The 24778-nt window shown below is 35.3% G+C and overlaps 3 protein-coding genes and 1 non-coding gene across 11 annotated transcripts; 3 read left to right on the plus strand and 1 right to left on the minus strand.

Moving 5' to 3' along the window:
- Window positions 1–945: 945 nt before the first annotated feature.
- Window positions 946–1019, plus strand: TRNAV-AAC (transfer RNA valine (anticodon AAC)). The gene has a single exon. It is a non-coding gene; the product is annotated as a tRNA-Val (tRNA).
- Window positions 1020–1209: 190 nt separating this feature from the next.
- Window positions 1210–5061, plus strand: LOC105173157 (putative E3 ubiquitin-protein ligase RHB1A). Of its 6 annotated transcripts, none has more exons than XM_011094823.3 (5): window positions 1210–1370; window positions 2595–2746; window positions 3831–4209; window positions 4321–4430; window positions 4582–5061. In XM_011094823.3, exons 2-5 carry the CDS (start codon window positions 2684–2686, stop codon window positions 4603–4605), a joined length of 576 nt encoding a protein of 191 aa, XP_011093125.1. In that variant the 5' UTR covers window positions 1210–1370; window positions 2595–2683; the 3' UTR covers window positions 4606–5061. The 6 variants fall into 6 exon arrangements, with proteins under 6 accessions (XP_011093125.1, XP_020553705.1, XP_088731307.1 ...); XM_020698046.2 differs by having other exon boundaries at window positions 1211–1370; window positions 2545–2746; XM_088875181.1 differs by having other exon boundaries at window positions 1220–1391.
- A 4332-nt stretch (window positions 5062–9393) lies between these two features.
- Window positions 9394–11758, plus strand: LOC105173159 (ubiquitin-conjugating enzyme E2-23 kDa). The gene is made up of 6 exons (XM_011094825.3): window positions 9394–9658; window positions 9747–9826; window positions 10447–10561; window positions 10660–10712; window positions 10792–10920; window positions 11348–11758. The coding sequence occupies exons 1-6, from the start codon at window positions 9615–9617 to the stop codon at window positions 11476–11478; spliced, it is 552 nt and encodes a 183-aa protein (XP_011093127.1). The 5' UTR covers window positions 9394–9614; the 3' UTR covers window positions 11479–11758.
- Window positions 11759–11926: 168 nt separating this feature from the next.
- LOC105173160 (chromatin remodeling ATPase BRAHMA) lies at window positions 11927–23654 on the minus strand. Of its 3 annotated transcripts, none has more exons than XM_011094828.3 (15): window positions 23498–23654; window positions 22678–22847; window positions 20941–22224; window positions 19513–20823; window positions 18820–18932; window positions 18453–18540; window positions 18245–18331; window positions 17875–17967; window positions 17713–17796; window positions 17419–17622; window positions 16489–16731; window positions 14860–16410; window positions 14232–14765; window positions 13072–13323; window positions 11927–12819 (listed from the first exon to the last, which is right to left on the minus strand). In XM_011094828.3, exons 2-15 carry the CDS (start codon window positions 22807–22809, stop codon window positions 12181–12183), a joined length of 6615 nt encoding a protein of 2204 aa, XP_011093130.1. In that variant the 5' UTR covers window positions 22810–22847; window positions 23498–23654; the 3' UTR covers window positions 11927–12180. The 3 variants fall into 3 exon arrangements, with proteins under 3 accessions (XP_011093130.1, XP_011093128.1, XP_020553703.1); XM_011094826.3 differs by having other exon boundaries at window positions 22969–23654; XM_020698044.2 differs by having other exon boundaries at window positions 22678–23654.
- Window positions 23655–24778: the final 1124 nt, after the last annotated feature.

The raw sequence follows: 24778 nt of genomic DNA on the forward strand, positions 1-24778 counted from the left end.
GAGTGACGGTGGCAGATTTTTATAAAGAAGGTGGCGGTGAAACTAGGGCGAAAATGGATTGATTTTCCGACGAATTGGATATTTTTCCAGCAAAAAAAAGTCCCAAAAATTGAGCAATTAAAATATATAGAGGACCAAATCCAAACCCTAATAAGTTAAAGGAGTAAAATGGAATTTGGCTATAGCTAGAGGACCAAAATTGCATTTAATACTTGAAATTGAAAATACATTTCTATCTTCTTAGCATCATCATTTCTCATTAATAATAAAGATAAAATTAATAATCAGTCAAAAATAATAAAATAAATTAACTCTAAATGTGAGCGGATAGAAAAATACTAGTTTAATTAATTATTAAAAAGGATAGTTATATGTGGAAGAAAAAAAGTATATATAAGGCATTTTAAGCAATTCATAATTTTACCAATTATATTAGTTAGGGTAAATTACAATCAAGTTTAACATAATTATAAATATCTCTTTATTATTTAAAAAATTATTAATATCTTTTAATTTTAATAATCATCTAACAACTAGTCGAGTTCGGTAATTTTCATAAGGTTTTCATCTATTTTCTATAGTAAAATGACCAAAATATCTTTATAAACTATGAACTATAATTTTATTTATTTATTAAAAAATTTTATAGACTAAATGGATAGTTTTTTTTTTTTTATATAATTCTTGAAAATTTCCATCCACCTCATTCATTTTTTCTTATAATATTTTTAATTTTTTAAATAAATATATAATTAGGACAAAATTGATAATTTCAAACTTCCATTTAAAAATTATATAATTTTATGAAACATCATAAAATATTTATAATTTTATATATAATGATGGAGTACTTATAATTATAGTAAACTTGAGGGAGCTTGTTATAATTTTCTCCAATAGTTACTAAGGAATTTGTCGTTAATTTATTCAAGCACAAGGCATCAGGGTGTCGTGGTGTAGTTGGTTATCACGTCAGTCTAACACACTGAAGGTCTCCGGTTCGAGTCCGGGCGACGCCATTTTTTCCCACTTAGTATTTTTCTTTTTTTAATCTTTTTTGTTATCCTTTTTTGATGGCTGAAGAAGAGACAGACAACACTAATTACATTAAAGGGCCTAATACAGACAAAACGTTAACCACCACTCAACAATGCTTTACGTGCCCATCTCAAACAGCTCTCCAATTCTCCATTTTTGACTTTTTTCTTTCCCCATTCAGGCCCCTCAATTTTGCTGTTATTGCCAAGATCCCCCTCCCCTTATAGAGAGTTGAAAACCAAGCCCACTGAAATCATATGAAAAAAGAAAAGAAAGCAGACACTTTCGCATGTTGCACAATCAGTTGCCGTAGTCAAACCTGGATTTTTGAGGTGAAGTTTCGTCTTTTATACGTATTTGTACTTTGTGTTGTCTGAAAGTGTGTGTTTTTTGTGTTTTTCTTTTGGTGGGTTGTTTTGTTGTTGTGGGAACTGATTTACTGTTTGTGGGCTTCCTGAGAAACTCTGTTGAAGAGTTGTTTGGCTGTTCTTTCTTGAATTGAAGGTGTGTTATTAGAAAATTCTTGACTGTTTGATCAGGTGAAATTGGGTTTTGTCTTTGTTTTGGGTTTATAATCAGAGTGCTCTGCGCTTCATGGTAGGTTTCTTGAGTCAAAGACTCTTCCTTTTTCCTTTTTTGCTTTATCCGTAAGGCTCAAAGACTCTTCCTTTCTCCTTTTTTGCTTTATCCGTAAGGCTCTGCTCTTACCAGTTCTTTGAATTGGATTTTTTGTCCCTTCAATAAAGAAAAAGCAAAGAGAAATAATATGTTGATTTGGCAGATATAGGATGGAACTGGAGTTTGATAACATAGGTAGTGACTCTGTTGAGGGTCTTGTAGATGCTACACTGGGTGCGTGATACATCGAATACTTAGATGATTGATGCATACCTATTCTTTAGAAATGAAGGGTATCTTGTAATCATTCGTATGCCCGGTGCACAAACCACTTGGTGTAGCATGAATTTGATCATATTTAACTTAGATAATTGATGCCTACCTATTCTTTAGAAATGAAGGGTATCCGATAATCGTTCGTATACCCGGTGCACAAACCACTTGGTGTAGCATGAATTTGATCCTATTTAACTTAGATGATTGTTGCGTACCTATTCTTTAGAAATGAAGGGTATCCGATAATCGTTCGTATACCTGGTGCACAAACCACTTGGTGTAGCATGAATTTGATCCTAGTTAAGTATGGTTGCCAGTTCGGGAGTTTGTTTTGATGACTGTTTAGCATTTCAATGTATGTATCATCTTTCTGTTGAAAGCCTGTCGATGATGACTTTCAAGCTTATTCCATTTTGCTCTAGTAATTTAGTCTCGTAACTTGCAGTTGCATTTGATATATTGCCATCCTGAGGACTCTTTATCACTATTCCACTTTTGTTATTTGGTTCTGATTAACTGATTCAACAAACACCAACCTGATTCTTTACAGCTTACGATTCACTGTTATTTCTTTATGCTCGGTTCATGATGTTTGATGGTTTTGATATTCAGCTTGGCAGATGCATGGGCTGTAATAATTTGTTTGTTCCTATGGTTTCCAGCGTTTATCTTTGTCCTGTAACTCCAAAGAGCATAAAGGGTCTGGCAATATATTACGAAATCTCAGTCATTAAGTGGAATAGTTGATGAAATGGGAGGTTGCTGTTCGTCCTCCAGAAAGCTGCAGCTTCATGGAACACCAGTCTATTATTACGTTAGTATCTCATTTGCCATTCTTTAAAGCTCAGATTCATGAAGTTAAGTTGCATTTGGATTGAAGGATTTGAAACTCATTTGAAATCATGAATTTCGAATACTTCATAACAAATACTTTAGATATGTTTGGATAATTTTAAATGTAAAGGATTTCTAATCCTTTCATTTTAATTTTGGACTAAGTTTTGACGAATACGGATGGATTTCAAATTCTCCAAATCTTTCCTTCAAATCCAAATCCATCAATCCAAAACACCCTTAAGGATCTAGATTATATTTCACATGTATCTCAATATGTTGGTCTAGCACATATATGAAGAAGCCACTCTGAGCTTTGGTAGACATCTTAAGCGAACAAGATGGAATAGGATTACAACTCCGCAGACAGATAAAGAAGACCTTGTGAAAAATGTGTCATGAGAATTGAGTTGCGTGAAATAAATTTAGAATTTCTAGGATCTAGTTAGCTCGAGAGATTAATTTTTGGCTATTTCAAGAAATATGCAATTTTTTAACGGTAAATTACAACGACTTCCCCTGAGGTTTGGCATAATTACGGTTCCCATCATCGTTTGAAAAATTACCCATACTCCCTAATTTTAACGGTCGTCTAACAATTAGCCCAATCCATTAGATTTTCATTCATTTTTTGTGATGAACTGACTAAAATGCCCTTGTGGATTAAAAATTATAATTTTATTCTATTTTTTAAAATTTTCTGATTTTTTTATGGACTAAGTGGATAATTTTATTATAATTTTTAAAAAATCTTCCACCCCATTCGATTTTTTTATAAGTTTTTAATTTTTTTTAAAAAAAACAAGAAAATTATAGCAAGGGTAAAGTTGACAATTCGTATCTCCATCCAAGGATTACATAATATCATCAAAGATCAGGAAGGTATTTGTAATTTTTTAAACAACGAGGGGGTATTCGTAATTATGACAAACCTCAGGGAGGTCGTTGTAATTTAGTAATTTACCCTTTTTCTTATAGAATTACCGCTTATTTGCAATGTTTTGTGTGCTGAGCATTATTTTCTATTATACACGTACTTTAACATGTGGAACTCCGTTGTTCAGTATCCACCGTCCTCGGACGAGCATGGGTCCCTGACATCTCATAATGGTGTCGCTACCGTGCTCACTTCTGGGGTATTAATCGACTTAAATCTGAATATGTCCATTCCCGACACTTATCGATCCCCTCCTGCACCTATGCCATACGATGTCGTTTTGGGGCACCCACAATCTACAACTGTTGAATCCGGAGAAGTGACCTTAACTGGCGGCCGTTTGGCGAAGCCTTGTCGCATGGATCCCAAACAAGCAAATTGCATAACTCAAACGGGCTGCTTGCCTGACTCTCCAAGAAAGGTAGACGTTGATCTCTTGAAATCAAATCCACCTACTTTATCAGCTGCTGATGAGGAGGAGGATGCTTGTCCCACTTGTCTTGAAGGTGAATTACTCTGCAATATATTCAATGATACATTTCTCTTGTATTTACATTTTCATCGCTAATCCTATTTGCCTGCTGATATTCTATTTTCCTTCACAATTTCATCTGCAGAGTATGATTCCAAGAATCCCAAAATCATGACTAAGTGTAACCATCACTTTCACCTTTCGTGCAATCTTGAATGGATGGAGAGAAGCAACACTTGTCCTGTTTGCAATCAGGTTTGCTTAATACTGCCGTTCATGTGCTTGAATTTCACTCAACAACTCATGTTTCTAGTTTTACCGAGTTATGAACTTGTTTCCACAAGTCGAGGCAGTCCAGAAAGCTTTCCCTTAAGCAAAGATCTTATTACATTGCACAAATCTGCAGGAAATGAGATACGAAGTTCTTTGAGAGTCCCAAGTTGCAAGTAACTCGACTACCTCATTCGTAGCTCGCCAACATTGCGTGTGATTCTTGCTCTTCTGCTCTATTCTTGATACCTGCCAACACATTTGTTCGAGTTATATAAACCCTGTAAATACTCGGTCTATAAATTCATACGTCTCGCCTTCCTTCAGTCCCGTTGGGCGGATTCTTTGCCAAGACAACGTACCATCACAACATCAAGGAAGAAGAACAACATTCTTTGCAGCAGCTGGATTAGACTGTGCGGTCTGTATAGGTTGTCGGGAGCTTTCTGCACAGTTCTTGATATGATGTTTGTAAAGAACAAAGTAGAAAAAAATGTATATATTGTTGTTTCTCTCCTTCTATTTATTGGTTCCCTCTCACTCTTGTAAAGATCACTCATTTGTAAATATCCAGTTTGGTAATTTGATCAATTTCATATTGTAGCTTTTGAGTAAATATTTGGTTATTCTGTGTTATATCAATTGATGTTATATATAGGAACGAGTTCATGTGCCGTCTGAAATTCCCCTCAGAACATCCACCATTAGTTACAAACGATGAGTTTGAGTGGTTTAAAGCTGCAAGAGTTTTTCATCCAACGAAGTGTCTTTTTAAAAATAAAATTATATGATTCGTACGAACTAAAACGAATAATGTATCACTGCAACACAACAGGACATCAATCATCAATTGCAGTGCATGCCACATCATATATATATATATATACTCATTTCTTATGAGGGATAATATTTTTAATGATATTTGGCATTATAGAATAGAAGTGATTAGTTTAGAAAAGAGTGAAGAATGTGACATCATTAATTATTTCAGAAAGATAGTAAACTATTTGGCATTCATTGACAATTTTTCAGGAGTTGCAAATAAGTATGGTGGTTGGGAATTGATTGATTGAATGAAGAATAGAATAAGAAATGTGGAATAGTGTGGTGGTTGATCCCTCAAGCTTCTCTTGCCTTTCCCCACTCATCAACCTAACACATACATACATCACCAAAAATTCTTGCACGAATCAGATTTAATTGAATCTAAATTACTGGGGGTGTTCGTCAAAATTGTATGACCGCTCCAACCGATCGGCACAATCAAAATCGCACCACAACGGATTAAGATGAGTTGGGCTGGTTTTGAGCTAGTTAAAAAAAGACTGCATTTTAATAATTGAGTTTGGTTTTATATTTACATAGACCACATAAACTGCATTTTAACCGTAATAATAATAATAATAATAATAATAATAATAATATCAACATATTAGAACTTATACAAAAGTCTTGATGATACGTAAGCTAATATTCAAGACAATAATAATAATTACGATACTTTTTATTGGTATTGTATAATATATATATCTTTTATGTTGTAAATGTTTGAATAATTTGCTATATTTTGTATTTCTTCTTTTTTTTTTTTTGGGTATGCCAATATATCCTTTCATATAATAATAGAATTATAAATTTATGTGTCCAAATAAATAATTTTATAATTAATTTTTATAATAATAATTGTTAATTATGTATATAGTTGAATTGAAATAGAATTATAATAAAATAAATAATAATGAAGAGTTTTAGTCACAACTAATAACTATTTAAATAAAAAAATTAATAGTAACTAGAAAAAAATATATAGACTACAGTAAAACCTCTATAAATTAATACTCTATAAATTAATAAACTCTCTAAAATAATAAAATCTTCCGGTCCCGACTTGGGCCTTTGTAAAAAATCATCAAATTCGATAACATAATAAGATAATAATTTTTCGGAAAATTCCTTTATAAATATTAGGTCCCATTAAAACTCTAAATTAATAATTCATAAATATTACAATTATAAATATTATAGTAATTTACTAAAATATGAAGTTTGTAATGCTTTACGCATTTGATCATTCATGGATGATTTTGTGATGCCTTTTAGAAGAAAAGACATGGTTAGATGTCATGAATTATTTTATTTTCATATTGAGATTTAAGTATATGTTTCATCATCATGCATGAATATATTTAATTGGCTATAATAGTTATTTAAGTGCAACGAATTAATGTAAACATGTATACTTAAGTAATTTCAATGAATTGATACATGCGTCTACGAATATAATAGTTAATTGTATACAATATAAATATATTTAATTAGTTACAAAGAATTGATTGATGCATGAACATAATCAATGAAATATATATGAATTCATTTATTTTCAATACATATGTACTAAATTTGTTAAATTTAAAAAGTCTCTCTTTTAATTAATAAAATATTAATTTATCGATAAATTAATATCTCTCTAAATTAATAAAAATTCATGATCCCAAGATTATTAATTTATAGAGGTTTTACTGTATACAAATATAAGAAGATACGATATAAAAACTTGAAAAAATATATTTTATTGTTTGTCCCTGTAATGTGATCATTAAAATAAAATAATATTTTTATTGAGAATTTAAAAGCCTTAATGAAAAAATATTTGACAAGAAATATTAAACTATAATTTAAAATATTAATAATAAATTTTCGTATGCATTACTTCTCTATATAAAAAAAATCAATTACTATATAATTTAATTTATATGTCTAAGACATTATATATCCCACGGACACACACGTGTATATGTATGTGTCTTTTTGTGTGCTTGTTTTGTATGTATATAATTATCGTGATCCAAATTTAGTTATATGAACTGACATTTAACTAAAAATATGCATATGTTGCATGTAGAAAAAATATATTTTATATTGATATAAATAATAAATAAAATAAAAAGTAGTTATTTTATTTTTAACTATTTTTTTTACTTTATAAAAAATGATATTTTTTAAATTTAGTTTAATATATATTTATTTATAAATTTATCTTATTATTATAATGTAACAATTTTATTGAGATAATAAGAATATGCAACACACGTGCTTCTCACTAGTATGTATAAATATATAAATGAGACCAATTAGTTAATTAATTCTTACTTATTGGTATTTTTTTAAATATTTTTTTTTACATTGATAAATACAGAACTTAAAATAGATGATATTTTTATTTTGTTACTATATATTTTCATAATCATCTTATTTTTATTTCAAATAATATTTATATATTATTATGACCAGTTTAATTTACAATTTAACTCGAAAATAAGGACTTTTTTCACAATCTTATTTAAAAGTAGTAGGTTTGTTTTATTTTGTTTTATATTTGTTTGTATTCTTATCGTATTTTTATATTTTTGCTAACTATCATTACAGAAAAATGTATTTATTATAAAACAATTATAAAAAGACATAAATTGTAATAAAATACTAATATGATTGCACATTAACTCTATACTAAAACCGCAAGAACCCCAAATCCAATTAGACCGGAAAGTGCGGTTTAGATGATTGTCGGCTTGAGTTTGGATTAAGTTGTTCAAAAACTGCAAATATTGGATTGGGCCAAAAAATTGCCTAAATTAGCCCAAAACCACACTACGACACTCTTATGAACTACTCATATGGTAAGGACAAAATGTTTGTTGTGTGATTGGTGTATAATTCAAGAATAGTGACAAATTACATATTAGCACGATACACTTGCTTTGTAATTACTTTGATTCGATCAAATTAATCCAGAAAAAGTATTATTTTAGTTCGCTAAGTATGCCTAATTTTAATTTTAGTCCGATAATTATGTTCATTTTTGTTTAGGTCCAGTAACATACGAAATTGCTTACTTTTAGTCCTCTGACAGATTTTCGGACAATTTTACCCCTATGAGTGCAATGGACTAAAACCGCCTTTCAAAGTTGCATAGAGGTAAAATATCCGAAAATCTGTTAGAGGACTAAAAGTAAGCAATTTCGTAAGTTACTGGACCTAAACAAAAATGGACATAGTTATCGGACTAAAATTAAAATTAGATATACTTAGCGGACTAAAATAATACTTTTTCCAATTAATCCCTTGCAAGAATTATTTTCCATACATGATATATACCCAATATATATTTTGTGCCCAAGTTAATGATGGGATGACTATGGTTCCGAACAGCCAAAAAAAAAAAGGAATATCCAGTCTTGTCCGAAAAGTATGAGGATTTGGGAGAGATTCCATTTCCACATCATCTTCATGTTGGATTCTTGTTTTAAGTTCAATGGAACTAACTTTATTACACCCAACAAAGTTTTATTACAAATTTGTGTCCTGAATTTGAATAATGTTGTCATTATGTGCACAGTACTATGAAATAACAAACACTCAGGCTTCCTTCTGTCTTTTTCCCAAATACAGAATTAAATTTATCAAAAACTAATCAAATATCCAAACTATTTTCATAAAAGAAAAAAATTAAATATGCGAATAAAATAAAATTATAATTTTATCAATAATAAAATACAACATGATCATAATTATGGTTGTAATCCCATAATTGATGCCATTAAAATGTTATCTTATTATTAAATGATGGAATGGGAGGAATGCCTTATCTACAACATACACCTGCCTCATCTATATATATATATATAAAATAAATACTTATTATATACGCCTGACATAACATATTAATTAGAAACGGATTTGAAATAAAAAATTTAGTGACGTGAACTAGAGAGTGTTCTAAATTTTAATTTTAATGGCAACATCTGGAACAATGAATTAATTTGAGTAAGTGGGGCCCACGTGTAGGATAGGAAAGGAATCTGGAAAACGTAAAGCATAGATGTACGTATGATATACGGTGTAATGGTATACGTATATTATACGCATGTATATGGTATGATGATAGGTGCCTAATCATCATCATAAATGCTACCCCAAACACATGACACATCCTTTGGTTGTTCTCCATTCATTTCATTCATGTTCATAGACTCTCGCACAGCACAGCAGAAGAAGCAACTCAAATTCTTGATTTCTTTCTCCCTCATCCCTTTTTTCTTTCCTTGAGTTGAAAAATTCAAGAGAGAATTCAAACAAACAAGCCCAGAATCAGAGAGCAAATTATTGAGCATGTCTTCCCCAAGCAAGAGGCGTGAGATGGATTTAATGAAACTGTAAGTTGTTGCTGCTGCTGTTGTTGTTTTTGTGGGTGGAGGGTTGTGATTTATTGCTCTTACTGGGATTTCTGATTTCTTGAAATAGGATGATGAGTGATTACAAGGTGGAGATGATCAATGATGGCATGCAGGAGTTTTATGTGCATTTCCATGGACCCAGTGACAGTAATTCTTCCAATCCCATTACTCAGTTTTTATTTTTCTATCTTTTCCTTTCTTAGTTGTCTTTTTCGAGATGTTTGACTGTTGGGTTTTTTCTTGAATCTATTAGAGTCGGGAGTTTTTTGACTAGGGTGCAGTATTTTTCTAAGTAAATCTTTGCAGCTTTCTGGAGTTAGATTTGTCCACCATGATTATGTGCACGAATTCTTGAAGATGAATGGGAAAAGAGTCTTTTGTTTGTTGCTTAGAGCAAAAATTGATAGTAATTGAAGATAAACTGTTAATTTCCTTAATTTTCCATTCATACTGAATCTTCTTTGTTTGGTTGAGGGGTTGATTAATTTAAGTCTTCTTGTTGTCTTCTTAGGTAATTCTAGAACCAAGTTTGGTCATTTTGAGATAGAAATGGTGTTCTCATATCGGTGTGCTACTACCCTTTTGGTTTAACATTTGTTTTCCTTTTTCGGTTGTCGTTTTTAATGCTTATATGTTCTTGACAAACATATGGAACTTGAAGAAGTTGAGATGGCTGTTTCTGCGAAAAGATTTGTTCATTTTTGTTATGTTTTGATCAGGTTTTGTTGTTTCTATTTGTTAAATGTTCTCAATGCGAATGCGGACAGGTCCTTACCATGGCGGAGTATGGAAAATACGGGTGGAGCTTCCTGATGCATACCCATACAAATCTCCATCAATAGGATTTATTAACAAAATGTATCACCCCAATGTAGATGAAATGTGAGTTGACATATCCTCAAAGTTTCATTAGATAGAAAAGACAGCGTACTCATCAGTATTGACATTTTTTCTTTTGTTTGTGGATTATTAAAATCCAGGTCAGGCTCGGTGTGTTTGGATGTTATCAACCAGACCTGGAGCCCCATGTTTGGTAACGGACTAGTGTAGTTTTTCATTTTGCAAAACTATTATGTCGTCTTTGTTGTTGTTAACGCCAACATACTCTACAGACCTGGTGAATGTGTTTGAGGTGTTTCTACCACAACTTCTCTTGTATCCAAATCCATCCGACCCATTGAATGGAGAGGCGGCAGCTTTAATGATGCGCGACCGAGCTGCTTATGAACAAAAAGTTAAAGGTACTACAAGCTTCATTTTTTGGAAACTTGGAAGTCGCTTATAGGATCCTATTGATGACAGTGTCATGTAGTTTTGCTCTATTTATAACTCTGTAACTAAACAAAACGGGCTGAATGGCCTCTGAAACTATGTAACAGTTCTGATAGTGTAACAGAGGTTCGCCTTCATATTCCCATACTATAGAACTATGCATCACATAAGAATCTAAACACTGAAGGAGAGTCTTGTAAACAGGATGATAAATGATATGGATTTCATGAAAAGAAATAGTCAATCATCATTCAATCATTTCACGGATGATTTATACATGTTCTAGGATGTTCTATGGCCCTTACGCATATAATGCTTAAATCTCTGCAAATCAAATTGCATCTTGTTGCGTACATCAAAATTCAAACGTAACATGCTTGTATGTTCACCATCCAGAATACTGTCAGAGATATGCCAAACCAGAAGATGTAGGGGCTGAACCGGAAGAGAAGTCGAGTGATGAAGAGATGAGTGAAGATGAATATGACTCCAGCGATGAGGCAGTTGTGGGGCCAGTGGATCCGTAGCCTTCTCTATCTATGTAATGACCCGTCTTGGTCGCTGTACATTATGTTCTAATCTCTGCCCAACATCTACTCAAGAAAGTGCACATAGAAGAAACCATTCATATTGAAAAAGAAGAATTCTCTTCTTTTAAAGTTTGTTTATGTAAATAGATGTAACATTGTTTCGATGTATTTTCTTTATTACCTGCCAAGCAAATGCTGGGGGTCTAAGTACTGCCCCTGCATCATTGTCTTATGTACTTGCTAGTAATGTATTGAGTTTCATGAATCTTTTGCTTTATCTAGCTATGTCTTGAGGTCCATGGCATTATTCCTGGCCCTCCCTTATCGTTTTCTAATGCAGATTCACAATTTTAAAGGATTTACGGTGTTTGCAATAAACACTAAATTATTGAGAAAGTTGTAAGTTTAATTGTTTAGAGAGAATGGGAGTGTTTGAAAATAAGAATGAAAAATGAACAATTTGAGGACTATAAATATAAGAACAATTCATCTATAAATCCTGTACAACTCAGCTCCTGTTCATATTTGATTTTCCTTCTCACTTTGTACACTCGTTCAGTTCTTTCTTGAAATTTCCTAACAAAGCATACATCAGTAACTACTTGCCAATAGTGGCAAGCCCATATACATAAGCATCAGATTTCAGGTGACCTACCAATTCCACAGCAAACTTTCTTCCCCATTACAGGGGTCATAAATTCATATATGGCTAGGGCGCCTCCTTCCAGCATCAGTTCTCATTCTCTTTACAGGATTTGCCCACCCAACAGAACCACTGTCGTTCCCTTGTTGAGGAGAAAGGACAGCCCATCCTCGTTGTGTGGCGCTCTGTTGGCTTGATCCCTGGTCCTTTGAACCTGGGCCTGTAATAATACGAGCTATGCCGGTGGGTGACACAGGACCTCCCAACCCATTTCCAGATCTTGCAGCTGATTTTTCCCTATCTTTCCTCTTCTTTTTACAGGTGACAAGGTCTCCAGGATGAGTAAACAGGCGTGCGTTGTCTGCTTGACCTAGCTCCCGGCTGCTCTTGCCACTGCTTAGCCTCGACTCCTTTCGGGAAACATAGCTCTTTACCTTAGTGTCCTCGACGGTATGAAAGGGTACTCGAGAATGTGGCTTCTGGAAAGGACTGTTTTCAGCATCCATGTTCTTTACTAGTTTCTGGCTCTTGCTCTGACCAGCAAGCTTCTGTCTTGACGATGGACCAGAGGCTGGTGTGGCAACTGAACTGGAGAATGATATGGAATTTCTGGCTTCTTGAAAATCAGTATCTGGGAATGCTATCTTCAAGATATCGAAGAACAGATCGTGAACTTTCCTTGCTTCTGATCTCACCTATTGAATTGAATTATACAGTTTGATTCAGATAGAATTTTGGGAATTGGCAAACAATGTATGGAGGGGAGAAGGTGAGCAACAAAGTTGACTCATTTCTAAATTTGCACTTTACAGAACATACTTTCAGGATTAAAAACTTCCTTTATAATAGTAAACACAGTATTATACACAGCCAAATTTAAAACCAACCTTCAGCCTAAGATGCGAGAAAGCAACAGAAATCTGTGATAATAGAATAAAATACCATACCTCATATGAGGATCCATAGAATTGCATGCTACACTTCAACATAAGCTGAACATCAGACACGAGCTCCATAACCCCATTGTACTCATAGTTGTCAACACCAAGATCAATCTTTCTTAAATCCAATAGGTTGTCCCCTGTCCCACCCAAACCACTTGATTTTTCACATCTTCTCCACAGCTCAGTTAGCATTGGCACTATCTGATGACCTTCTTTGTCTATTCTTCTCTGGAGCTTATTGATTACATTTTTGCACTGCAAAAATAACGTTATAATAACTCTTGAGCAGTGATTACACACAAAGAGAGGGAGGCCATAAATAGCAAGCGCCAAGGAATTTATGTAAAGTACGGCAGAAAAAACAAATACATATGATCTGGTTTAACTGGAACCAGAATCATTTAAATACAACCATATCTTTCGGAGAGTGAAAAATCAGACAGATCCCCAACCCCTCCAAAGAGAGAGTTGAGAGCAAAAATGTGATCAGCATCATAAGTGTGATGATCCATTACCCAATCCCTCTGAGGAAAATGACATTTAAGGTTAAAGAAAGAGCAATCCAGTGATAAGCAATAAAAAGATGCCGTGCCATTAAGGGGGTGTTTGCAAATGCTTATTTTAACACTTATTGCTGAAAATAGTGTTTTAAACTGTTTAAATTAAGTTAATTTAAGCCAAAAGCTATAAGGAGCTCCATACCAACTTCTGCAGCTTATTGTAAAATTATAACTATTGAGTTGTTTTTCCAAACACTCCAAGTTCAACCTTTTTTCACTTTAAACTTTTGTTTCCTTCTGTGCTCTCTAGTGTGCTAAATGCTTTAGTACAGCAGGAAATTCATTTTGAGGAATGGATTATATTTTCATTCACTCTAAGCCTCAATTTCATGTGTTTATGCTGTACTGCCAGTCGAAGTAGAGGAAATGATCACGGTAAGACTCCACTTTCTCGCTAATCATAATAACATGTCATGACTCCACTCTCTATAAGAAAATGGTGGTTAACATTCTTATGCTAATCAAACAAGTGTTTCACTGAGGCGAGAATCGTGAATTCATTTTGTTAAATAGCATTGCTGCTAAGGTCATGTATAGTACAAGCTTCATCCATATGCAGTTAAACTGGATGGAAGAGAAGTAGAAGTGCTTAGAGAAACTTACCTTTCTCTGGATAACCTCAGACATCTTATTGGCACTACTTTTAGGCCTTTTCATGACTTTACTGTCCCAAGTTTCTCTAGAATGTTCTGCGGCATCATCTGGAGGAGTAGACCCATAATTTACTCTTCCAGATTTAAGCGGATGCTCTTCACCTGTATTTGAATTTTTCTTTGACAGTAAATTTCGTCTGTTCTTAACGGATGAAACATTTCTACAAGTAGTCAGTGAGCTAGAATCTCCACGAAATTTATGTGCACGGTCATCCCTTGCTTGAGACCCATATGTACCATCCACCTGGAATGGCAACTGAGAAGGATCTCCAAGCGGAAGAGATGACTTGTCATTGTGCTTCTCCTCTGACCTCTCTACAGTAAGCCGTGGCCGAAGCCGAATACTCCGTTTTCGTTTTATCTTGGGCTGCAAGACCTGTTCATCTTCACCTTCATCACGATCTTGGATCCAACCACCAGATTGCTGGTGATCCATCTGAGAGTCCCCAGATACAGCAATTTCCCCTTCTTCTAATTCGTCTGCCTGGCAAATCAGAATAATAAAGAATGTTAGAGACTTTAACAACTTCCACAATATCTCATAATCAACAAATCGGAAAATATGTTAGTGGACATACCAATTTCTTTGAATGGGAGGTGGACCTGCCATCTAAAGCAGAAAGCGAGCCAAACTTCTGAGAAGACAGTGAAGGTGATACAATTCGCTTTAACCTTTGACTGTGAGAGGAAGATCCAGATGAACCTGCTTCTTCAAGTATATTATCATTTCTGAGGCTCTCTGGAGCTCTTTGGTATTCACATCCATCAGCAGAAACAAGACCATCTTCTTCCAATGAATGTTTATTAACACCAGGTTCTCCAGTAGACTCATCATCTTCAAACTCCCCTATTTCTCCTTCTTCGTGAACAGAATATCCATTCCTGTCCTCAAAACTAGCTTCAGAATATTCTTCATTTCCTTCATCCAATTCAGTGTAAATTGGAGTTTTCCCCTTAGGGCGCCCCCTCCTTCTCTCAGTCTCAGAAGCCGCCTCACTGGAATCCATGCCAATAGTTCCTCCAAATAAAGCATTCTTTGATGGCTTCTTTGATGAGTTAGAAATGGTAGCATTCACTTCTTGGGTACTAGTACGAAGCCACTTTGGGACCTGATCATATCGAGTCATCTCATCCACCCAGTCAAGTTCTTCGTCCATTTGATCAAAGAGCTCCAATTCCGCTTCACTCCTAGCAATCATGCGGTTTACCTCATGAAGAGAAGGAACATCATGAACTGTTTCTTGATATCTCTCTTCATCATGCAACAGGGTTTCCAAGGTAAGCCGTCGCTCTTCATGTGTAGTCCTCTGGTCAAACCGCCCAGCATTTATTACTTCATCAGCCATCTCAATCTTATACTGTTGGATATTATTCCGAATCAGGCTCTCAATTGACCCCATGTACCGGTCCTTGCCAGCAAGGTCTTCATCTGAATCAACTGCACCTCCACTCCTGATTTCATCTTCTTTCTGATGGCTTGATATTTTGTCAACTACAGCTTCCATATAAATGACTTTCACCTCCCTAGTCTGCCCAATACGGTGGGCTCTAGCAACAGCCTGTTCCTCATTTTTTGGGTTTGGATCAGGATCATATATGATGACTGTGTCAGCAGATTGAAGATTCAAACCCCGTCCAGCAGCACGAATGCTGAGCAAGAAAATAAAGCAATCAGTGTCAGGGCTGTTAAAGTCCACAATAGCACTTTCCCGGTCTTCTAAACTAGTCGTCCCGTCAATTCTTCTGAAGACAAGCCTACGCCACTGCAAATACTCCTCCATAATATCAAGAAGCTTGGTCATGGTGCTAAAGAGCAGTACCCTGTGCCCTGTTCTCTGAAGCTTAATCAAAATCCTATCCAATATCCACAATTTCCCACAAGATCCCACAAGAAAATCCTTTGAAAAGTCACTAAAATATGGATAATTGAGCAAAGGATGATTGCAAGCTTTCCTTAGTTCCATGCATCTATTGTTTAAGGTTCTGTAACTTTTAGCTTGATAAAGTGCATTCTTTTGAACCTTACGCTGTTCATCTTCTGGGTCAACCCTAAGAGTACCAGTGGATTTGATCCAATCATATATGGCACTCTGTATAGCAGACATTCTGCATTTCAAAACAATTGAAACCTGCATTGAAATTGCAATTAGAGATTATGCACAACCAATATATATATATATATATATTATACTCTTAAAAGGACATACCTTGGGAGGAAGTGATCCTTCCACATCTTCAACACGACGCCTGAGCATAAATGGCTCTAATATTTGATGAAGTCTATGGATTGTAATCACCTTCTTCTCAGTCTCTAGCCAGTCATCTTCAGCATTGTGATTGGACCCTTCTTTTTGAAAAGGTTGAGAGAACCAATCATGAAACACTTTCCGATTATCAAAGACTTCTGGGAGCAGCAGGTTTAACAGAGACCATAGTTCTTTAAGATCATTCTGCATACAGAAGGAAGAGGAACCAAGGTTTCAGAATGGGGGTTGGGACTCAGGGCTGAGGGCTGAGGGGCGGAAGAACAACTACTGCTACTACCACAAAGAAGAAATGAAAGAGAAAACATGGAACCCAAGGCAGTATATATTTCTCCTAATGCAAGGAGTGGAGATTAGCAAGCTAGCATAGCAGAGCATGAAACCATGTGTTGTGACAGCTTCTTGTATTCTATAATCAAAGAGTAAACAATTTACACAATCTAGAGACATTTTCCGCTCAAAATGAAATCCAGCTGAACTATAGGCTTCAGGCTCGGTGATTGAGATCATATATGAACCTATTCTCAGATTTGGACGTGACAAAGAATACAAGTTATTGCTATAGTAAGAACTAAGAAGTGAAAGTTACTGTGAGTTTGAAAGTCTTGGAAAACAGCAGGAAAAACCAACCATTAAGTCAAAATCATAACGGCAACCATTTTTCAAATGTAATCTGTAAAGATGCTTTTGAAATAATTAGTTCTGCCATTAAACGATCCATGTTAAAGGAAGAGAATCACACTATCAAAAACTTTTATATGTAAAAGCAACATAACAAATATTTCAACAGAAATTGCTAAAAAGTGACACCACATGAGACAAAAGCTTCGTTATAAGTTCACGAAAAGGAGCTCCATAAATACAAAAGCTAACCTGCAAAGGTGTCCCTGTGAGAAGCAAGCGCCTTTGGCAGCGATATCTATCAAGATCACGCGCTAAAACCGACTCTCGGTCCTTCATACGCTGTGCCTCATCAATTATAATGTACTTCCAATCAACTTTTGAAAGTTTTGATCGATCATACATAATGAACTCATAGGTAGTCACAAGGACATTAAACTTCATGGCCAACACTTCCTACACAGTAGATAAACAACACGAATTTCACTACAATACAAGGCAAATTATCAATCTAAATTTGAATATTATCAAAAGTAATCTTCTTACTTGTGAAAACAATTTCGATCTTTGGTCTTTCCCACCAACATAATATATGCAGGACACACTCGGAAGCCAATTGTGTAATTCACTCTGGAATACTAGTTAAATTAGGATGTAAATGGAGAATATACTCATAAGTATTTGAATGGAACTATAAAGGAAAACAACCTTCCAGTTCACCAGAACAGCATTAGGAACAATGATAAGATGCGGACCATAGTTTCCTTTGAACTCCATTAAATAAGCAATCAAGGCCATAACCTGTATAAGGGGAAAAACACAATTGGGGCTGAAAATATACATCTACAAACTTACCAGCACCCTAATGGCCATAACCTGTATGAGCAAAACATTGGTAAATATGCAACTGTAAACTTCCCAATGAAACAAAATCCAGGTGTTCATTAAAATATTAAAAAGAAATGAAGAGATCCAATTATCCGGTTCGAAATCATGCATAATACAATGGACATTTTTCAAGATGCGTACATACTGGTAGCCAAAACCTTTAAAATAACATTAATCCGTAGTAATTCACCTGTACAGTCTTCCCAAGACCCATCTCATCAGCCAAAATTCCGTTCAATTTGTTGTTATATAAAGATAGCATCCACTGCAAACCAACCTGGATATTCAAAAAGAACACAGATTAATACTTTGAAGCAATCAGAAAGTAAAACTCAACAGCACAAACTGAGCAGTCACATGTCAATGATGGACTGCTCTTTAAAAAGAGGGAAACTTACAAGCTGATATTCACGTAATGTTCCAGCTCGCAACATTGTAGGCTGACTGATGACCCTCTCACTCACAGCATGTGCAAGATTGTAATACCTGGTCGAACCAAAAAAAGCAGAGAGATTATACCAAACAGTAATTATGTATGACAGCATATTATTATAGGTTACTGCAAAATATTGACAGTTTCCATGTGGCAGAACCACTCAGACAACAAGAAACTACACTATGTTAATGTAGATCCTAAGAGAAACAATACTAGATGCCACATCAAATTGGAAAATTGACAATATAAAAACCTTAACCATTTCTACTATATTGTTGTTTAACGACCATCTCTATGTCAACTATCAGAAGTCTCTAGAAGAGTCTTACTTGTTAACAGAAGAGCTATCTTTTCGTGCATTCATCTCAGAAAATCGATTCCTTATCATCACTTCTTCTCTAGCACAGGCAGCAGCTGCTCTTACTTCTTCTTCCGAGAGACCCTTTGGTCCAGATTATAAATGAGAATATTTTTAGTAAGAATAGGAAATGTTCAGACATGGAGAAAATCAATTAAAAACTACACAGTACTGTTTTCAGAGACCTGGGGAAGAGAAAGGTGTGTATTGGTATAAAAGTATAGTTGTTAAGGACTTCATCCTTGTAAAATACACCTTTGCTAACATGATGAGTCTTAATATGCACATCAAACATCTAAACAGGCCCTTTCTGGTACAAAGGCAATAACTTTTAAACAAAACAAAAACCAAAAGAAATTGATCACTTTTCTTAACAGCCACAATCATTGATCAGTTTTTCCATTCTATAAGTTGAGATGGTAATATTTTTGTGATTTTAGTACTCAATCACCAGAGGTGGCAACAAAGGATAAAAGCGCCAGATTTTCTAAACAAAAAGTACTGGTTTCTACTTCCAGAAGTATAAGAATGCAAAAAGATAGATTCAGTTATAATGTGTAACCCTTGTGTCTAAAGCATCTTATTTGGCTCATTATAGATCCATGTCAAAATTAGGTTTTGTTTCTGCTTAGTTTGGGCGCAGGCTTTGAGAGATGGGTAGTACCTGCAAACGAGCAGCTGCAGCGGCAGCATTAGCTGCCTCCTCAAACTCCTGTTGATTTTTAGCAACTGTTATTTTACTTCCAAGTTTGTGAAGATATTCTTCAGTTTGAGTTAAAAATGATGATAGAACAGCATATCTTTCCGCAGCATCCCCAGGTACGTTAGTTTGTTGTTCAAGCAACATCTCCCTATATCTTTCTACGTCATTATTTTTCAATGCTTCCATCCTTTTATTACGGTCATCATCTTTCCTCTTTGAGAACTCCCTCAACATCCTTTCATGATACTTGTGAACACCCCTATTGCGGGCGGTTCGAGCATCACGGATGGCCCAGTGTGTCTCTAGAAGCTTCTTGCGCCATTGCAATATGGACTTCAGTTGCCTGTCCCTAGTTGCCTTCTGATTAGCCTGTGATTGCCTATTAAGCTCCTGACGTTGCCGCTCACATAGCCGAACAAATTTTCGATATGGTCTATCTGGCATAGCCATTATTTCTACTTGCTGTTGCTCAATCTCCTCCCTTAAGCGTGCCTGGCATTCAGCAAGCTGGAGTGTTTTTGATTCAATTTGTAGCCGTATCACAAGATCTGGTCTAATTCTCTTCCTCTCCAAGTTAACAGCAAGTATTCTATCAATCTTCTCTATCTTCTCTTTCCTTTTCCTTTTACGAATTTCTCCATTTTCCTGAGAAAGAAGATCATTTATATCGTATGCCAGAACCAAATTATTGCTGTTCATCATAGAGGGTCCAAGAGTGTCATTTTTCCTGGTGAAGATAGGGAAATCAAATAAAGGGCCATGATACTTTCTAGTTGAACCAGCATCTTTAGGTTGAGATATACTGCTCGCTGGATTCGAATTTTTCAAGGGCATTGTATCTGAAATACTTGGCTGGGAAGCAACTGCTTTTCCTCTGTCTAGAGAAACTTCATTCCTGACAGGAGTTTTCTGAGTTCCTGTTTCAGGCTCCTGGTCACATTTTGCAGAAACATCAAGACTTTGCTGCTCTCCTTTTCCAGGAGGGACTCTAGGTTCCTTTGTTGTACTTGTGGTGCTTTGTGTAACTGCTAAGACAGCCGGCACATTATCTCCTAAACCCTCCTCCTTCAAATTATTTACACTTACCAATTTTACAACCTGAGAGCCCTTCTCACTTGAGCGTATATGTTTTGCATGCCCATCTACATTTTCCCCAGCTAATCTATCATTACTAACAATTACAGGAGGAGCAGTAACCTGCTGAATCTGCATATCAAGTGGTGGGGGAACAATAGCTTGGAGCAGTTCCCGTGGTAAAGCTCTGTCTTCTTTCTGCAATCAAGGAAAACAAAGATGGAACATAATTTCAATATTTTTGTCAAGAAATCAATGACAAAGCAAACCAAAGGAAGTGGAGAACTTTTTAATGTGTAGGCGAAATCCCCCAACCTTCAATCGCCTAAATGCAAGTATTTGTGCTTTAAGTACATGCAGTTGCTGTTTAGTAAATCCAACATATGGTTGTCGCATCTGAGGAAGTGGTCCACCCTGAGATGTTGATGGATGACCCACATTACCATCATTAGGTGGAGTTAAAGATTGTGGAGGAGGTCTATTGACTTCTCCGGCATGTTGAATCTGAGAAGCTTCATCGAGAGCACCCGAAGTTGTTGTGACAAATAAACCATCAACTCCTTGGTTGAAATTCCCAGAACACTGCCCCTGGGGCAAAGGAGGCATCCCATCGGCAAGCAAATTATGCTGTCTAGGTGGCAAGGGGCTATCTATACCATGCACAGATATGTTGCCAGAGCTGTTAAATAGAGCTACTCTAGATGTTACACCAAGAGTACTCGGTGAAACTGTCAGCCTAGCTTTAGAAGAGCCAGATTGCCCCGAGACCTCACTTGAGGAGTTACCATGGGGTGAACTTTCATTCTCAATTTGTGAAGAGGTAACATGGTTTGCAAAAGATGCAGATATGCCTGTACTGCTTCGATTTGCTTTTTGCTGAGCAAACATCCTGGACTGTATGAGTGGAATAAGTTGTGCGATCACATTCGCATTTGCAGGATGTGACAAGTCGATATTACGCTCAAGTGCCAATGCCTGCATCTGTGCAGTCATGGTAATTGGGTTGTTTGCCATGTTCACAATATTTTGCTGCAACTGCGGTCCATGCATTAATGTGGATGAAATTGCTTGGCCATGTAGTGTAGGAAGATTAGATTCAGGATCAGGTCTGCCATCAGATGCAGAGGACAAATTATGCTCTGCCTGTTTCTCACAATGAGCAACACACTCGGATGATTTCTTGGACGAAGATGTCTGAGACTGATTGAATGCTCGGGCAGACACATTCTGTTGCATCTTAATATTTTGTATCACACTATCCTGATCTTTGCCAAGAGGGACAACCGTTCCCAGTTTCATCTGCTGTTGAGATGGAACTCCTAAAGCTGACCTCTGTTCGGCTGCCTGGAAGGCATATTGCATGGGATTCATCATTTGTTGCTCAACAACTTGACCCCAATTTCGACCATGGTCTGAAAAGTTGGGAGAGACATGCTGCTGGCTGAAATCAACAAACTGTCTGGGCTTTTGAGGTAGCTGCATGGACCCAGTTGCTGCTGTGAAATTGGACCCTCCAAGAACTCCATGGAAATTGCCAGCTTGGTAGGCTAAGAGGGCATCACTCCCTTCAGGTCTTCTCAGAAATTGTTCGTGGAGTGACTGTACAGGCATTCAGAAAGGACAGGGTAGTTAGCTACTGCGGCTTGCTAGTTCCCATATATAAATTCCACACATTAAAAGCTAATAATTGCAGCTCCAGAGAATTCCCATGAATTTTATTGTAAAATAGTCAAACTCAATTATCAATTACATAGTACCAGCGTTGAAAATTGAACAAGTTTGAATAATACCAAATTAATATAAAAAGCAGAACAAAGCAAACTAACAAGCACAAACAAATAAAAGTAACCTTCTGCTTTCCGCGATACTAGGAAAATATAAAAAACACAAACAGTACCCAAAACCACTCTTTACACATAATCGATGAAACATTGTCAGTTTCAAAGCCACTCTTTAGAAACAAGCAGAAATACCCAAAACCTCTGGTTTTAGCCACTGCCACACTGAACAAAACAAAAGCAAAAGAGATTAGAGACAAAAAAAAATTCTGACCTGTTTTTGCTGCTGCTGCTGCTGCTGCTGCTGATCAAATGCAGAGGAAGAGGAGGATGTAGAAGCTGTGGCCAATGCCGCCGTACTCCAGCCATGGCCGCCACCGCCAGGGTGCGGCCCACTAGATTGCATGCGAGATGTTTAAGAAAGCCCAAAAAAATACAGCGTGCCTAAGTCCAAAGAATCAAATTGTAAGAATCAGACTATAATCGTATTGGTAAGTTGAAGCTGGTGAAATAGTAAAAAAAATCCGTCGTTTCAAGGCTACGGACTGCATGCAACAAAATCAACCTTCAAATACCCCCAACGAAAACTTTTCTTCACCAAGCCCAAGATTCCACCAAACACCTCAATTCCGCCAGAAAATAGAAAGAACAACTTCTGCGAAGTGCCTTTAGAACCCTACCACAACCGAAGAGAATATAGTTGACACAGACATTTCAAGGCAACCATATTTCAACCATGAAAGAACCTCAAAAATCGAAGATTTCAGCCTACACTTGGATTCCCCTAAATATTCAAAAAGAACAAAACCAATAATCCCATCAAAAACCCTTTTTTAACAAATTGACGCGGGCGATAAAATAAAAAAACCACCGAAGAGAATTCCGCTGCCAAAGTTCAAAATTCACTCCCCAAGCATGGCCCCCATACAGGGCTGCAGACAGAGAGAGTATTTCAATTATATATATATATATACTTCCTCTATATATATATATATATATATATAACGTATGTGTTCCCGACAAATATTTTTTTGGACAAATCGAAAACAAAGGAAGGATAGGCGCGAAAGTATGGGGCCCAGAGGCTGACTGACAGTGGATCTGGCCGGCGTTATCCGATGTTGCCGGGACCTTTTCCGCAGTGCGGTCACTCTCTTTCTCTCTCACTCAGTGCTGTGTGTGTGAGAAGTGAGAACAAATTTGTCGCGCTGGGCCCTTTACATAGGTTTGTAGGGATTTGCAACGCCTTGAATTTAATATGGATTTGTCAAACTTGGGACCCAAAGGCCGCCACCACCCTCCCTTTTATTTTAGTTTTAGGGAGGGAAAGTGAAATGGGTGAGAGAGGAAAATAATAATATTCTTTTTAAATTATTTGATATGATCGGATGAGACGTAAATCTCAAATACAATACCTTGTTTGGTATAAGAAAAATAGATTAAGAATAAAATATTATTTTTTATAATTTTACTAAATAACTCTTCTCTTCATTTTATATTAAAATATATATATATGGGGTAATAGAGTAAATGAAAAAATTGTTAACTTGATTATTGACTTCGATACAGTAGTTTTTCAGCGATTTTATTATTATTATTTTGATAATTATGTACGGTATTATCAACGGGAAGAAGAAAAGAATTGGAGAGAAATATATATATATATGGGTAATAGAGTAAATAAAAATAAAAACTGTATTTTTTACTTTCACTTTTTCGCCCAATTTTGGACCCAAATAAAATTAACTTCAAGGGGGTTTCATATATATCGAGTTTTACTTGACTTTCATTACTTCTCCCTAACCAAACACCAAATTATCTCTTATGCATTCACTTTTATTTTTCTTATATTTTCACTTTTCACCCCAACTAAACACACTCTTGGAGAAAAATTATAGTCAATTTTCATTAATTTTGGTATAATTATGTATATATTTTGTTATTTAAAAAAATATTAATATTTTAAAAAAAATATAAAAAATTATATAATTTACATAATTGTTCACTCTGTCCTTGCCATTTTTTAAAATGTAAAAAAAATGAATAACGTGAATGGAGCATTTTTAAAAAACTATCCATTTAGTTTGTAAAACAAATTTAAAAAATAAATAAAATTATAATTTAAGATAAGTTATAACGAGTTTCACTGAAATTATCAATGGTGCTCTGATTTTAATAGCGGTCCAATAATTTTATTTTTTGTGATAAAATAACCAAAATGTCTTTGTGGGTAGTGATAATAATTTTAGTTTTTTTTTTTAATTTTATGAGTTTTTTTATGAGTTAAGTGGAAAATTTTATAATTTTTCAAATATTTTCATCAAAGTCGTTCAATTTTTTTATAGTATTTAAATTATTATTTTTTTAAAATTAAG

Source organism: Sesamum indicum, linkage group LG11 (genome assembly GCF_026168435.1).
Source record: "Sesamum indicum cultivar Baizhima isolate 11 linkage group LG11, ASM2616843v1, whole genome shotgun sequence".
Classification (NCBI taxonomy): domain Eukaryota; kingdom Viridiplantae; phylum Streptophyta; class Magnoliopsida; order Lamiales; family Pedaliaceae; genus Sesamum; species Sesamum indicum.